This window comes from Somniosus microcephalus, chromosome 2 (genome assembly GCF_052327205.1).
Source record: "Somniosus microcephalus isolate GS21.2 chromosome 2, FLI_Smic_1.0, whole genome shotgun sequence".
NCBI lineage: Eukaryota > Metazoa > Chordata > Chondrichthyes > Squaliformes > Somniosidae > Somniosus > Somniosus microcephalus.
This window is the reverse complement of record NC_140988.1, coordinates 100,768,755-100,782,499: the sequence shown is the minus strand read 5'-3', so window position 1 is coordinate 100,782,499 and position 13,745 is coordinate 100,768,755. Positions and strand designations below refer to the sequence as shown.

Genomic DNA, 13,745 nt, shown 5'->3' with positions numbered 1-13,745 from the left:
GGTAAACTAAACACAGCTTTGCTAGACTGGAATGAACCAAAATATGATGTAATGTTTGTGTTTGTTGTATTTTAGAGACAGTCGAGGCCCTAGCTCCGTAATTATAAGAAATTTAATGCTTCTTCCAGGTATTAAAGCTAGAGTGAAGGAAGAGAGAGAAAAAAACGACAATGAAGACCAATTAAATAGTTTAGCAAATGGTGAATAATTGAAATGTGATAGGTTTGGATCATTTGGTATCACATAATATAGTTAAATTTGGATCATAATAAGAAAGTCATATCGCAGTTTCTGCAGAACTGCTTTGCATTGATGCAGTATACTTACTTTGAAGGCAATTTGTGTTTCAACAAGCAGTTTGACATCATCTGAAGAAGTTAGTCTCTCCTTTTGGGCTCCATATCTGCTACAGTGTAATTGAAATACGGGTGAAGTAAATTTTTTAATGTAGAGATCTCATGAACCGCATTTACATTTTAATGTTCAAACATCAACATGACCATGCTCACCGTTTACTCATTTTTAAAAATTCGCTGGCAACCTGATGTTGATGAGCATGTGGTGTACATGAGCTCTGCTTGTGCATTAAGTAATAATGTACAGAGCACTACATTGCCCTGGTAGAGAGCAGTGAGAGACAGACGTATAATTCAGTACTGATGCTTTGCATTCCTCTAAGGAGTGTACCTGCACTACCAAGAGCCCATAATGGAGAGCAAGGAGTTAGGGCATGATTGTGGTTGTATTTTGTTTAATTTGCTGAAGAGTGGAAGTATGTAAGATATTGCTAAATATTTGATATTCTAACAAGAAGGCTAATATTGTGTGAAGAGATGTTTGAATATCTGCCAGTGCAATGCCTAATAGAAAAGCTAACATATTAAAAGTTGAAATGGTAGGAAAACATTTTAGTAAATAAGATCCACATTGTACATGTCGCAAAATTGGGATTAACCACAGTTAGGAAACTTTGGGATGTGTTTTTAGTTTTTGAAATGTCAGAAATCTAAGCGTTGTAATTGTTTTGATATTTCTCCTCGACTTTCCTGAGGATTAGTCTTTTAGGAATTTTAGCAATGTGACATGATGTTCTAACGAGGGGTAATGGCATGAAGTTAAAGGGAAAGTATAATTTAAAAATGTGATCCAGTTTTGTAGGACTTGGTGCTCACCCTGTAGAATAGTGTGTTGGGTTTATTAATAAAACGATTTGGATGATGTTTTAAAATACTGCAATTAAGTATTCATAATAACCCTAACTATGAGGAATTATGGGCTTGAGCTGTTTCTGGCAAACTGTTCAGCACTTTCTGGAACTTGTTTTGTGGAAGCATATTTAAATGTGTTAGAATTGGAAGGGAGAATGCAGTCAAGGTGGCGCACCATCTGTTGTTTCAGCCCTTCATCCTCACTAATATTGATGGAAATGTTATGTTTTAGGTGCACATTTTAATTTTCATTTATGGCATTGCCTTTATTTAGATATAGTTTGTGATCCAATCTAAACGCTTTTTTGAACGCAAGAAATTCCAAAACAAAATGTTATAAAACTGCTGAGTACTAAATCAGCATTTAAGGAGTGTTTGCCTGTTAGAATCACCACGTGAATAGGATTTTTACAAGTGTTTCAACTCCCTCTTTAATACATAAATCTTATCTATTTTAGCATATAATATAAGATTTGATGTTTCATTCGTGTACCGCAGACAAAAAACTTTAGCGTTTTAGACAACTTTTTATACGTTAAACTACTGTGCTAAATTAAATGACTTGTCCCAAGGAGGGTTTCATTGAAGTCTTCCTTGCATTTCATAAAAGTTATCGCGTATTAATAAAGAACAACAAAAAGTGAACTGCCATATAGCTGGTTTGTCATTCTGACTTACGCCTTTGTATCTAAAATCATTATGAACTGAGTTTAATAGGAGGTTGACTTTCAGAATTTTAATCATTTTGCCAAATAGAGCAAGAGTTGGTAGCGTTTCTACACGGTAAATCTTGAGCTGACTTCCTTCCCTTAATCTCCGTGGCGTTAAATTGTTTTGAAGTATTGTAAATGCTTTGTTTTTGTAATTACAATTGGAAGACCTCAGAGCAAATACTTAACAATTGGAGTCGGTGAAAAAGTACCAAGTTTTAGATAGCTGCTGAAACGAAGCCTTCGTCAGTTAATGGTCATTTGTTCTCACATGAAACCTGTGGCGGAGGGCGGTTAAGGAGCCGAAGCCTAAGGTTTGCAGTGTGTTAACTTTAGTCTTGCGTATTAAATATTACCTGGAATAAAGTGTTGAAGTTTCGTAACAAGTTTCCTTTTTAAAAAGGGAAATCGCTTTACCAGTCTATCGCATACAACCCATGAATAATAATTACTCGCTTTATATTGTCCTGGTGTTTATGCAATGCTGCTTCTCTTGTCGGTGTGTTTTGTTTTATTTTGTTCAGTGCGAGTGACGGTTGTATGAATGTTCACGCCGCTCTATAGCGTCCCCTATTTGTGTGAAATGCAGATTTATTGTGATATAAAATAGATTGAAGAAAGCACAACTGTTCTCCATAAAGCTATAGCCTGGTAGTAAGCCGGTTCTCTGTACACAGTAGAAATCCATAACTTGGGATCTGGTGAACACCATTCGATTTTAATATCGGATGCGTTATAAATCCATAGAAAAATAAGAGTTATTAAAATGAAGACGAAATAATCAAATTCAAATGTGAGCAACGCTCTTCTAGATCTGCTTAAATAAAATTAGTTGAAAACCGCACAGAAACATGGCAGCTTCTAGTACCAGCAGTGGAACTTCGCATAAAACCAACTATTTTTGAAGTAGAGATTATCAAACGTTGAAGAGGGTGGAAATGTCTCGTTATTTTTTAATGAAATATTGAACTAATCGCCTATAAGCGGTGGTTTTTATTGTGATGATTTAGATTTTTGACTGTTGCTTAGTTTCTCATCGGCCTGGGCTGTGTGTGTTGGCAGGTTCTGAAGAGGATGTGCTGGTTAAAGGCAGACAGTCCATTCGGACCCAGGCTGTGGGCAACCAGAACTCCGAGAGCGAGATTCTGCTGGAGGGAGACGACGATACGCTCACTTCACTGGAAGAGAAGGAGATTGATAACATGGCGGGTAAAATAATTTGCCTTTCTTTACACCAGCCTAACGTTCCAACTAAAGCTCCTTGTGTAATTTCACAAGCTCAGTCCGGGGACTGTTGCTGGGACAGTGATGAATTGGCCTGATCCTAATGAAGCCAATAAAAATATCATTTTCCTTCGCAATTGTATCAGAAGCTCCAACATTACATTAGCATTTGACTTTCCGCATTTCCCTGTGTGCCTGGGTTGTCTCCTTGCACTTCATTTCTACTCACCTTGAAAAGTTTGCAATGAAATGACATGGCTTGTCGAGAGATTTTTAAGTGCCCAGAACGACAGTGACTGATGGTAGTTCTTGCCGTCTATAACTTTATAACTTTATGTTCGGACCCGACTCCCCACAACCTAAGAACCAGCTCTTTCTATGAAAAAAGCAAGCGGAGGGCGAGTCAGTGCCAGCGTTGCCCATTGCCTATCCAACCACATAATGGTTACCTGATTCGGTTCATACAGACGCTCAATCATCGTAAAATGCAATTAGGTTTGGTCAAATCTGACTTTAGAAATACGGCGAAAAGCCATCAAGCCACAAATTGTAAATAGAAACAAGTTCCCCTTCTTGATCGTATTATTTAGTTGAACAAAATGCGTTTACAAGTTATCGTCCACATCATTCAGATGTGATACTCAAAAAGTCCGCATGGCGTGTGCCCTTATTGTTTAATAGCAAAACAAATTACTTCAACTTGGGATTTCACTTTATAGCTGACATCTGTAGTATTTCCCCATTCCTCACCTTCCACCAGTTATCTGTGGAGTAATGTCTTAACTACTTGATAACAGTTAAATTAGGGAAAATAACGTCCATAATAAATAAATTGGTTTCATATCGCATGAGAATGAGTTTTTTTTAAATGCAGTCGCCTCCCGGTAGATAACTCCAGGAATAACTCGGGACAGATGGGAACTTGGCCGAAGGTTTCTCAAGACTACAAAAGGAAAAACTGATCTGGTCGATATGTTTCGCGATATCACATTCTTTAGGATGCCCCTGTACATAGCGACCGACTCTGTGACTGAATTTCAGGGCAGGTGGGCGACGATTTGCTGCCATCTCCGGCCGTGGAGGGTGGGGAGGGAGCTCGGATGTCACCACACTGGCAATTGGAAAGGGGAAACGAGGAGCAGCGCTGGAGAGGGAAGGGGATAGCTGCCAATGCTGGGTGCAAGGAAGGAGGATTGATCTTTCCGCTAGGGTGCGGTTGGAACCGGATTGCTGCCACCGCTGCGAGAGGGGGCAGAAAAAAAAGTAGACTGAGAATACTTTCTGTGGTCAGGTGCGGGGGAGAGGGGGCTGCTCGTCTGAAGGCAAAGGGGGGAAGATAGCTTGTAGTACAGAGGGAAATGTTCCTAAAGTGGTAATAGAGATTAGCAATTATTGACATCATCAAATTAGTGTTTGAAACCGTATTTATAGTAAACATAATTCGAGGAAATAAAACCCAGCGACGTGTTATGTCTATACCATGTATGCGGTAACACATTTATAAATTATACATTTAGTGTTTGGGATCTTCTGTATTACAACACGACATGGAAACAGCCACGTTCATTAAAAATGCGTTGTATAGTGCTTGACTTTGGAACTGTTCATTTAAAATGATTTCATCTACAGATGTATAGGTAAATAACACTATTTGCTGTTTAAATTTTGTTTTCAACTTCGCCCTCAACTAAAGTAACAAGTGTGAAATTATTTTGCGATGTAGCCACTTTCCCAATACAGCGCAGATATCCGCAGTAGACAGTGTAAAGGGGTGAGAGCAGGGTTTAATTATAAAATCTTGACATTGGGAATAGGATTAAGCAGTAATCCTTTCTAATAAAGTCTGTAGTGTAAATTAACTGGAAGTTATCAGGGGTCTCCTATAGGAGCCCATGGGCTGTGTGCAATGCCAGATCATTGCAGATGGCTGCTGTGTTCTCATTGTAATTGAATGTCTCACCGTGATTGAAAAATGTTATTTCTCTCCTGTATTACATGTTAATGCATTAAGGGCACGGCGAGACGGCAGAGAACACGAGATGGTGATTCCATCCATTTTTGAAAGAGCTTGGGGAAATCAAGGCGGTTTTGTATCTATCTGCTGACCATCTGCAAACACAGTATATTGTAGACTGGGAATAGAGGGCAAATCCTGCTCTAATCTCACATGAGAATCGCCCGCTATTGTCGAGGTGGCATACATTAAGATTGATGAGAGATTAAAGACTACTCGGGTCTAAGCAATCAATGAAAATGACAATTAATTTGGAAATTTTTTGGCAATTACTCACAGAATGATTACCTCCACCAGTTCGTCGAGTGAACCTGATTTGATGTCGTGTATATTTTTTTTAATATAAAGCCATCAGTGTAGTAGCGAACTTTAGCGCTTCTGAAATCTGCACAGGCCGCAGTATGAGATATGGCCCAGGAGCGCTGCTTCTTTCAGTAAATTCATATTGGGTTGTTGCGAAAGCTCTATTGTCCTCGTTAAATTTCACGATATCAGTTACCATGGTCAGCGATAGTTTATACATTTCCTAAATCAAATATTAAAAATAAACGTATAACAAAATAATGGTTACTACTGTATTTCAGCCTATAAGTTGCTTCCAATATATAAAATATTTTATGACGTAAATGCGTTAAACATGCTGTGTGCATTATTAGATCTATGTTTTCCCTTCACCTTTTCCCTTAACATAGCTTTCATAATTCTGTCTTTTGGAGCACATCAGATAAAACACTTATATCGGTTTTGTATGTTTATAGCTAATGGCTCAATGCTCTTGTTGCGAAATGATATCCCTTCTATAAATCCCTTTGTACTTAGTGATTATTACAATGAAGTGCATTCAGCTGTAAACCAACTGGGCAGCTGTGAAATGTGCATTCCCGGCATCTCAAAACAACGGCAATTCCCATAAAAGCTGTTCCGCGTATAGAGTTAAAATGTGATTTTCTTAAGCAATCATTGTTCCAATTCTAGTGCATTGACCATTTCCAAACGTATTAAGCAAAATATACATTTTAGCTGTAGTGTAAGTTATGTGAGTATTAAGTATTGGTAAATAAGATAGCTACATTTTAACGGGTCATCCTACAGGTTGTTAAATCAAAATGTGTAAACGAAGTGATTATAATTACAGCAAATTCCTTTGCAAATTCTGAATATGTACAGGCCCGGCTGTGCTAAAACCAATCGTTTTTAATTCTCAATACATCACTAGTGTAATGTTTACACACGGTGTATTGTGATTTGTTTAAATTTCAGATTTATTTGTGGATGTCTTTCTTACTGCCTCTCTATATTTGCTTGAAAATCATATTTTTGATGAAGCTTTTTCTTACTTGATATGAATAAAACGAACAATTGTTAGTAAGCTATCCTGTTCACCTATTCCCAGGACCTGTGAATTTCACCACTGCTGTCCAGCTCATCGCTCCGGCTGTAGTTGCTAAGGGAACCCTGTCAATCACCTCTTCCGAGCTCTACTTCGAGGTGGACGACGAAGATCCCAGTTATAAAAAACTAGACCCCAAGGTAAGACGGCGCTGACACATCTGGGACTGTGTTTAAATGACAGCTCTTAAATACACCAAATTTTAACCCCAGAGCAGCTGCTGATACACATAACGTTGCCTCGTATACATCAGAGGGCAGGACCTCTTGCATTCATTAGAAAGTAGCAAAATAGCAACGACTTAGCTACCATACAGATGCCACTATAATTGCAATAGATATTTTGTTGTATACATTTTGAAGAAAATGCAATATTTATTCAATACCGATTCTGATTTCTGTTACAGAATTCAGTTCGTCTGTTAAATATACAGCTTTTAAAAGTTGAGCTGGTCACTTTTGTCTGCTTTGAATGTTTTAAACCATATTTTTATCGGTCTGCAGCATTGCAATATGTTAAATTATCACTTTTATTTTGAAAATGTTGCCTTTTGACCGGTCCTAAGTTTTATGCGTGTAGTTACTTGACTTGAGAAACAAAGGTATTCATTGGGAATTTAAAATGTATCTTGTATACCCAGTGGAAAATACATTTGAAATGCCAATACCTTGCGAATCATAGCCGTAATTACCAGATTCTACCTCTTTCGGTCATCATAATACCAGAGGTTCCCCTCGACTTATATTCGCTCATCAAGCACAAAAGTCCAGCGTGTTTACGATTAAAGCGCTTTTTTGTGCTCAGCAACGCTTCCTGTAACCTCCCTTAGTTAAGGTTGTTCCTGTTATTTGGTTTATAGTTACATTTTGGAAACATTGACAACAGCAAGAATGAAGCCCATAATTAATTACGTTTCGAATGAGTCCCAATGATTTTAAAAGTTAATTTCATTGTATCGACCTTACTTGAATATCAGTGTCCCATTGTAAAATTCATGAGCACTAATAACGGTTTCTGAAATTGCAAAATATTGCATTGTATCTAAAATCACCCAACAGGTTGGAATGTTCTTCACCATAGTGCCATTGCGGGGCCATCTAGCTGACACTTCCGCGGTATCCACCAAGGTTTTGTACTCTGGCCGTTTTGGATAGCTGTGGCGTTTAGGCCAGCATTTCGCTTTAAAAAAATAGCTATGGAAACATCTTAGATTTTGTGATTGAATTTTTCTGGTATTGCTGATGGTGCTCAATCTCATGGTACTTTTACGTGTTCTTAATTTTGAGGGTTGCGGGGCGGGGGATGGGTAAATGGTCTGACTTTTTCATGATGTATTTGGATTTGAAAGGTATTTTGTGTCTTTCAGTTTGGAAAATAATACATTTATGTCACAACGCTTAAATTTATTGTGCAAGGTCACAGGATGGCTGGTACTGTTCTACGCCGGGGGCTCTGTCAAAAAACAAAGTCGGGAAAGCGTGTTGTTAATGCACAAAATAATTCTAAACCTGTTTAAAATGAATTAAAATAGTAATGTTTGCTTTTAAATATCATTAATGATTTGGATTGCGTGCAGTACCAGTCTGAAACATGGACGCATCTCAATTTAAGTTAAAGCAAGCCGCTGTGTTTGTGTATTTGGACTGGAGATTGCAGGTTCTTCCACATTTGTATATTTAACAGGGCACGTTGAGATAAAGTGTAAACTATTGTGGCAGAGCAGGACTTGCTGCCAGGTTTTCCTTATTACATCTTTAAAAATTATTGGGAATATAAATGTGTTTTAAGGATCTAATTCATATCTATTATTATTGATGCTTAACATTTGCCTGGTTTCGGGATTTGAGGGGAAATCTAGACTTGTACAACTTTCAATGTAAAACGGTGGTAAGATCAAACAGAAAAATCCAAAGAGCCAGAAAGCGATCTGGCGCTTCCGATCATCTTGGGGGGAAAATATATTCAAAGTATTGTTGTACATATATATTTTTTAACACATTAGGATAACTTGTTTCTGGAATTGAATGTTCACATCGTCGAAGGAAAAAGCTAACACCTCAGCGCCAGAGATTGGTTGTAATGGACGATAAAAATTTTTATCTCATCTGGGCCTATACCTAAATTGGATTTCAGTTGAAATTTACATAACAACGCAGGCCAGGCTTCAGTCATGCATATAACCAATTTCTAAAATTAAGACCACAGCGCCCTTCCTACTCCGTAAGAATACTTAATAAAATAGTTCTGCTTTATCAGTCATCAACATGGCTTAATTTCATAATATGTCTGTAGTAAACATACAGAATAAATGCACGGATCACCAATGCAAGAATTAAATTATGATATTCAATTCTGTCGACTTGAAGCTTAATCTTAAAGCATGGTTTTCCTTTCCCTCTCTTCCCAATCGTGACATTTTGGGCATTTTTTAAAATTGCTGTTGTTTGTCCTTAACACCAGAAACCAAAACAGACTGACAAGCTCTTACCAGATCTGAGTCTCTGATAAGATTTGCTGATAACCTCAGGCTTCACACTTACACCAGTTTGGTGTTTTAATTACCGACAGTAGCTGGAGAACTGAAATGAGACGAGCTCTGAAGCCTGTTGAATGCCGGAATTGCTCTACGTAAATAAACAATTGTTGTTCGGTTATTTGAAAGGCTAAAAATGACAACGTCAGTGTAACGACACGTAAAAGTAAATTAGACGAAAGAAGGACTTTTCTGATTTGGACAGTTTACCCATTACTTGATCTTTCGATGCAAGTGAAGATTTTGCTATAAGTCAGTAAAATTTGAAGAATTTATCGTACGTCCCCGGTCTTAATATTATTTTTAAAATATTTTTATTTGGGGAATTTACATTATTTAGATATAAAAATGTCAGTATTGTGAAATCCGGTTTGCAGGATGTTACTGAACAAGAAAATTACACAAATTTAAGGTGGTACCGCAATATTAAAACGGCAACCTAAGCCCTCACTATAAACATAGATGGCGATCACCAGGACTTTCAAGTATTAAAAGACACTGCCAGTTCGTTTTTTAAATGGAAACGCTCCACAAATTCCCAAATCACTGTTTAATACATTGACCTCTGCAATTGCATCTTTAGTTACTATAATCGGACTGACATTTATGGTTTGTAATTTCAACCGAGTAATATACTGTACCACCGTTTCCATTATTCAGCAGCTGTTTTTTTGAGGCAAAAGTTCAGTTCAATGTTAACTTTAAAAAAATAAATACACCTGTGGACGATACAGTGGAGCTGTAACATTGAAATGATTTCACCGCCCTTGAAGTTTCTGGCAATATCAAATAACTCACCACGCTGCAACATTCCCGGATCTTATTCTTTGTATTAAAGTAATGCCAAATGAAAACTAAGTCACAATGTATATTCCAAGTAATGGACTGCAAGACAAGACATTTTGTAAGAGTGCGGCCTAACTCTAAAGATTCGGCCTTGTAGATTATAGTTGTTCTCTGGCGCCATTGTTAGAGAGGCTTTTATTTTTGCCTAGATTGGAAGTTTTTCTGGCACTTCAAAACTATGACGATGCAGCCTCTTCAGTGGCATCTAATGGCTCTATGCGCCTTTGGGTGTTGTTCCTCTCGTTAGAGGTGCTGCCTTTATCCTGAATTTAGTGTATACTGTACAGTTGTAGCCTGACCGACTACTTCCCGTCCTAATTCAGTTCCCCCCCTTTTTTTCCTGAAGACATCAGAACGTGCTAGACAAAGAAAAATTTATGCGTTTATTCTAAGATCCTTGCAATCGTGACCTATTGCTTCTTGAAAGTAATTCTGCAGTAATGTCTTGAGTAATTATTTCTCGGCGGCTTAATGCTGTGCGAAGTTTTTTTCTCATTAGTAGCGTTAGGGGTCTGGAATAATTCTAAAACAAATCGATGCAACGTCTAAAAAAAATTAAAGGAAGAAAATTAAAGTTTTTTTTAGTTTTAGTTATAGTGTTAAACATAAATGGCATTTATTGAATTTAATATGCAATTATAAAAAGTGATGAAGGGAATCGAACCACTAACATTCGCTAAATTCTTGCAGTTTAAAAAAAACTTTAAAGATTGATCGAGGCCATTTTATATTGTAATTTTTCTCCTACGTGTATATAAAATTTTACTTGCAAACTCTTTAATATTGTGGGGAAAATGTAACTCTGAAATAACAATTTCAAAAGCACAATAAATATATCAATAACATAACCAAACGAATCTATTCCGATGTAAATTAACTGACAAAAAGTGCAGGTAAGGTAAATAATTTTATTACCATTATTACACGTTTCTTTTAGGGGCACAGAGTCTGAAGTTGGCACGCAAAATACATTTTACAACAGAAATTTTCTTGGCCTTTAAAAGACTGTGCATACTTAAATAAAGGTTCCTCACAGGCTGACAACATCTAAACAAAACTGTCACATTTAGTTTAAAATGTACCTTGGATCTGTTTCACGTCAAGTCCGTTTGCTTCTTTTAAAGTCTTTTTGTTTTAATCATTTAGTGAGTTCAAATTTTGTGCCTTGCAATAATTGTTGAGTAGGTTTGCTGGGAGTGTAAGTTCTACTATAGCTTATCGAGGCTTTTTGCATTGGTAAGAATTTCTCTCGCCAATCGCCATGTCTGTTTAGCCGCGCTTTCCAGAGCGGAATGAGGCTTTCCTTGAAAAAGATCTAGGTTTGGAAGAAAGTAATGAGGACACCTCCGGCACTGGAGACAGGAGATGAGCTGGAGCAGAATGCCGTTGAGGCGGTCGCCGAGGCATGACTCGTCCCAGTCGGTTTCTCTGGGGTGTTTCTCGCATTCGTAGAGTAGTAGTGTCTTCATATGGTAGTTATTGAGGGGCTGCCCTGGCAATTCGAGGTGTCGATCGCGCAAAGTCTTTAAAACGGATAGGCACTTTTTCCTGCAGCCCCCCATAAGTAGCCGGTTCTCCGCTTCGCCGAACTGTAAAACCCAAGCGTCGCTCTCGGCCGAGCTCTGCTTGCCTGTCAGGGAATAGCACTCTTTAGACAGGAGGTTGAAGCCTTCAGCCTTGACTTCGGCCACCCGGTTCGGCCCGGGCCAGGGGATGTGTGGCATGGGCCACTGAGCCGCACTCCTGGGCCAGATGCCTGTACATTTGAAAGCTGGCGTGATCTGCACCACGTAACGCTCCCTGATCCTTAGCTTTACCTCGCTCGTGTCCGCCACCATCTTCACCACATCTCGATAACTGCATTTGTCCACTGCCTGTGCCACCAGGGTCTGAAATCTGGAACGGATCTTCCGGGCTGACAGGTAGCCCGAAGCTGTAATGAACTCGACCCAAAGGGACATGCTCCTCTTGCGCCCGTCGCTTAGTTTTAGCACAGCGCAGCCAGGCAGCGAGCCATCGTCCACGAAGTTGAAGACCCCCATTTGGTTCAGGTAGAGGACCACCTCAAATTCTGTTGGAGCGATCACCTCCAACCCTTCGAAGCGCGTTTCGATCTCGCTAAGAGAGCTGATGAAGCGAGGCTCTTGGACTTCCACTTCTTTAAGGACATCGGAGACCACCTTGCACACCTCTCGAATGGTCTTAGCGATCGCGGCTTTCCTAGCCTGGCATCGCTCGTTGTAGTACTTGTTCAGCTGGTAGACCAGCTTGGCTTGAGCCGCGATCATGTTGGGACTCAGGTCCGGGCTGTACACCGGAGTCTCGCAATAGGTTGAGGGATCCAATGCTTACTGGTGTTCCGTGGGCACCCACTTTTTAACTGGTACAAACCTGAAACAAGTGCATTGAATTTAATGTGATAGAGGGGAGAGAGAAGTGAGGAAGTCAAAATACAAATGTCAACTAAGTCCTCCAAAATCAACAACTTGTTTCTTCAAAATGAATTGTTTTAAGCAGTGGCGATTGTCGCTGTTTTGAAGCATTAAATGTAAGTGACGAAGTTTGGCTGTTATCTTTCATTGCTCTCTCTCTCTCTCTCTCTGCCCCTGATTTTGACTGTTTTTATTCCTGTGACCACTTTTCCCCACGCTCAGGAAGTGTGTAAGAGTTTAGTTTATGAATGGTCCCTGCCAAGCTGAGCATGCGCTCTGAACGCCGGGAGGCCGAACCCGACGCGCACGTGCTGCTGAAGTCGACCAATTCGCGGCGAGCTGTCAAGACTCTGACCAATGGGCGCGGTGGGGACGGAGATTGGATACAGCGGGTTAAAAAAAAAGCAACTCTTGCCGTGTCTGCCACATCTTGCACACTGAGGCTGGGCAGGGCAGGGGGCGCGGGCGGGCTGGGGCTGAGCAGGGAGCTCGGGCGGGCGGGGACTGAGCAGGGAGCTCGGGCGGGCGGGCTGGGGCTGAGCAGGGAGCTCGGGCGGGCGGGCTGGGGCTGAGCAGGGAGCTCGGGCGGGCGGGCTGGGGCTGAGCAGGGAGCTCGGGCGGGCTGGGGCTGAGCAGGGAGCTCGGGCGGGCTGGGGCTGAGCAGGGAGCTCGGGCGGGCTGGGACTGAGCAGGGAGCTCGGGCGGGCAGGCTGGAGCGGGTTTAATTTACTCCTTTATATCCAATCTTTTATACCAATGTTTATTATTTTGCACGTATAGCAAAATAAATTGAAGAATTTGCGATCTATTGAGAGCGATCTTAATAGCTATGCTAAATGTTGATTTTTAAAAACATACATTTTGTGAGTGCGGCCACAAATAGAAACGAAACGAAACGAACTGAATTTTCAAACTGGGATTGTCTACTTTTGGAAATGCATTTTCATATCTCTGTACATAGACTTCAAAAATCAAATGGATACATCTATCTACTTTGGACGGGTTTGCAGTTTACATTTGTTTCCGTGAATATCCAGTGCATTCCGAAAAATTGGAATGAAATCATTTTTGGAAGTACATGCCTGCACATATGACATTAAAATTGAGATTCGTGTTTGACACCGAGCCCTGATAATGAATTGGTGGGTATATAAAAATGGTACTTCAAAATAAAGTTTAAGACAGAACTTTTGGAGGTTCGAACATTGTACATTGAAAGATTTTATGCTGCTGTAACTGGGTGACGAGCGGCGGTAGTTTCAATCTAGGTCAAACATTACTAATCTTCGAACGGAGCTCTTTCCCGTTTCCTTCTCGGGCGGGCTGGTGTGTTCAGACCCTGGCCGCGACACCGCTCTTTCTGTGGGCTTGTCCGTGGCCATGGACAG

General features: G+C 39.9%; 2 protein-coding genes across 4 annotated transcripts in view; one reads left to right on the top strand and one right to left on the bottom strand.

The window, feature by feature from the left end:
* lrba (LPS-responsive vesicle trafficking, beach and anchor containing) overlaps positions 1-13,745 on the top strand; it is a 991,104-nt gene that overhangs the window by 577,714 nt on the left and 399,645 nt on the right. For both annotated transcript variants that reach the window (XM_086011652.1, XM_086011642.1), the window contains exons 38-39: positions 2,981-3,127; positions 6,550-6,686. In XM_086011652.1, the coding sequence (XP_085867778.1) occupies positions 2,981-3,127; positions 6,550-6,686 (284 nt within the window). The remainder of the gene's footprint in view (positions 1-2,980; positions 3,128-6,549; positions 6,687-13,745) is intronic.
* mab21l2 (mab-21-like 2) lies at positions 9,177-12,789 on the bottom strand. Of its 2 annotated transcripts, XR_015081746.1 has the most exons (2): positions 11,008-12,789; positions 9,177-10,470 (listed from the first exon to the last, which is right to left on the bottom strand). XR_015081746.1 is itself a non-coding variant. In XM_086011663.1 (1 exon), the coding sequence occupies exon 1, from the start codon at positions 12,211-12,213 to the stop codon at positions 11,134-11,136; it is 1,080 nt and encodes a 359-aa protein (XP_085867789.1). In that variant the 5' UTR covers positions 12,214-12,789; the 3' UTR covers positions 10,814-11,133. The 2 variants fall into 2 exon arrangements, 1 of the variants encoding a protein (XP_085867789.1); XM_086011663.1 differs by lacking the exon at positions 9,177-10,470 and having other exon boundaries at positions 10,814-12,789.

Coding starts and splice junctions, on each gene's coding strand:
- mab21l2 (XM_086011663.1), bottom strand. CDS start 12,213: ATGATCGCGGCTCAAGCCAAGCTGGTCTACCAGCTGAACAAGTACTAC.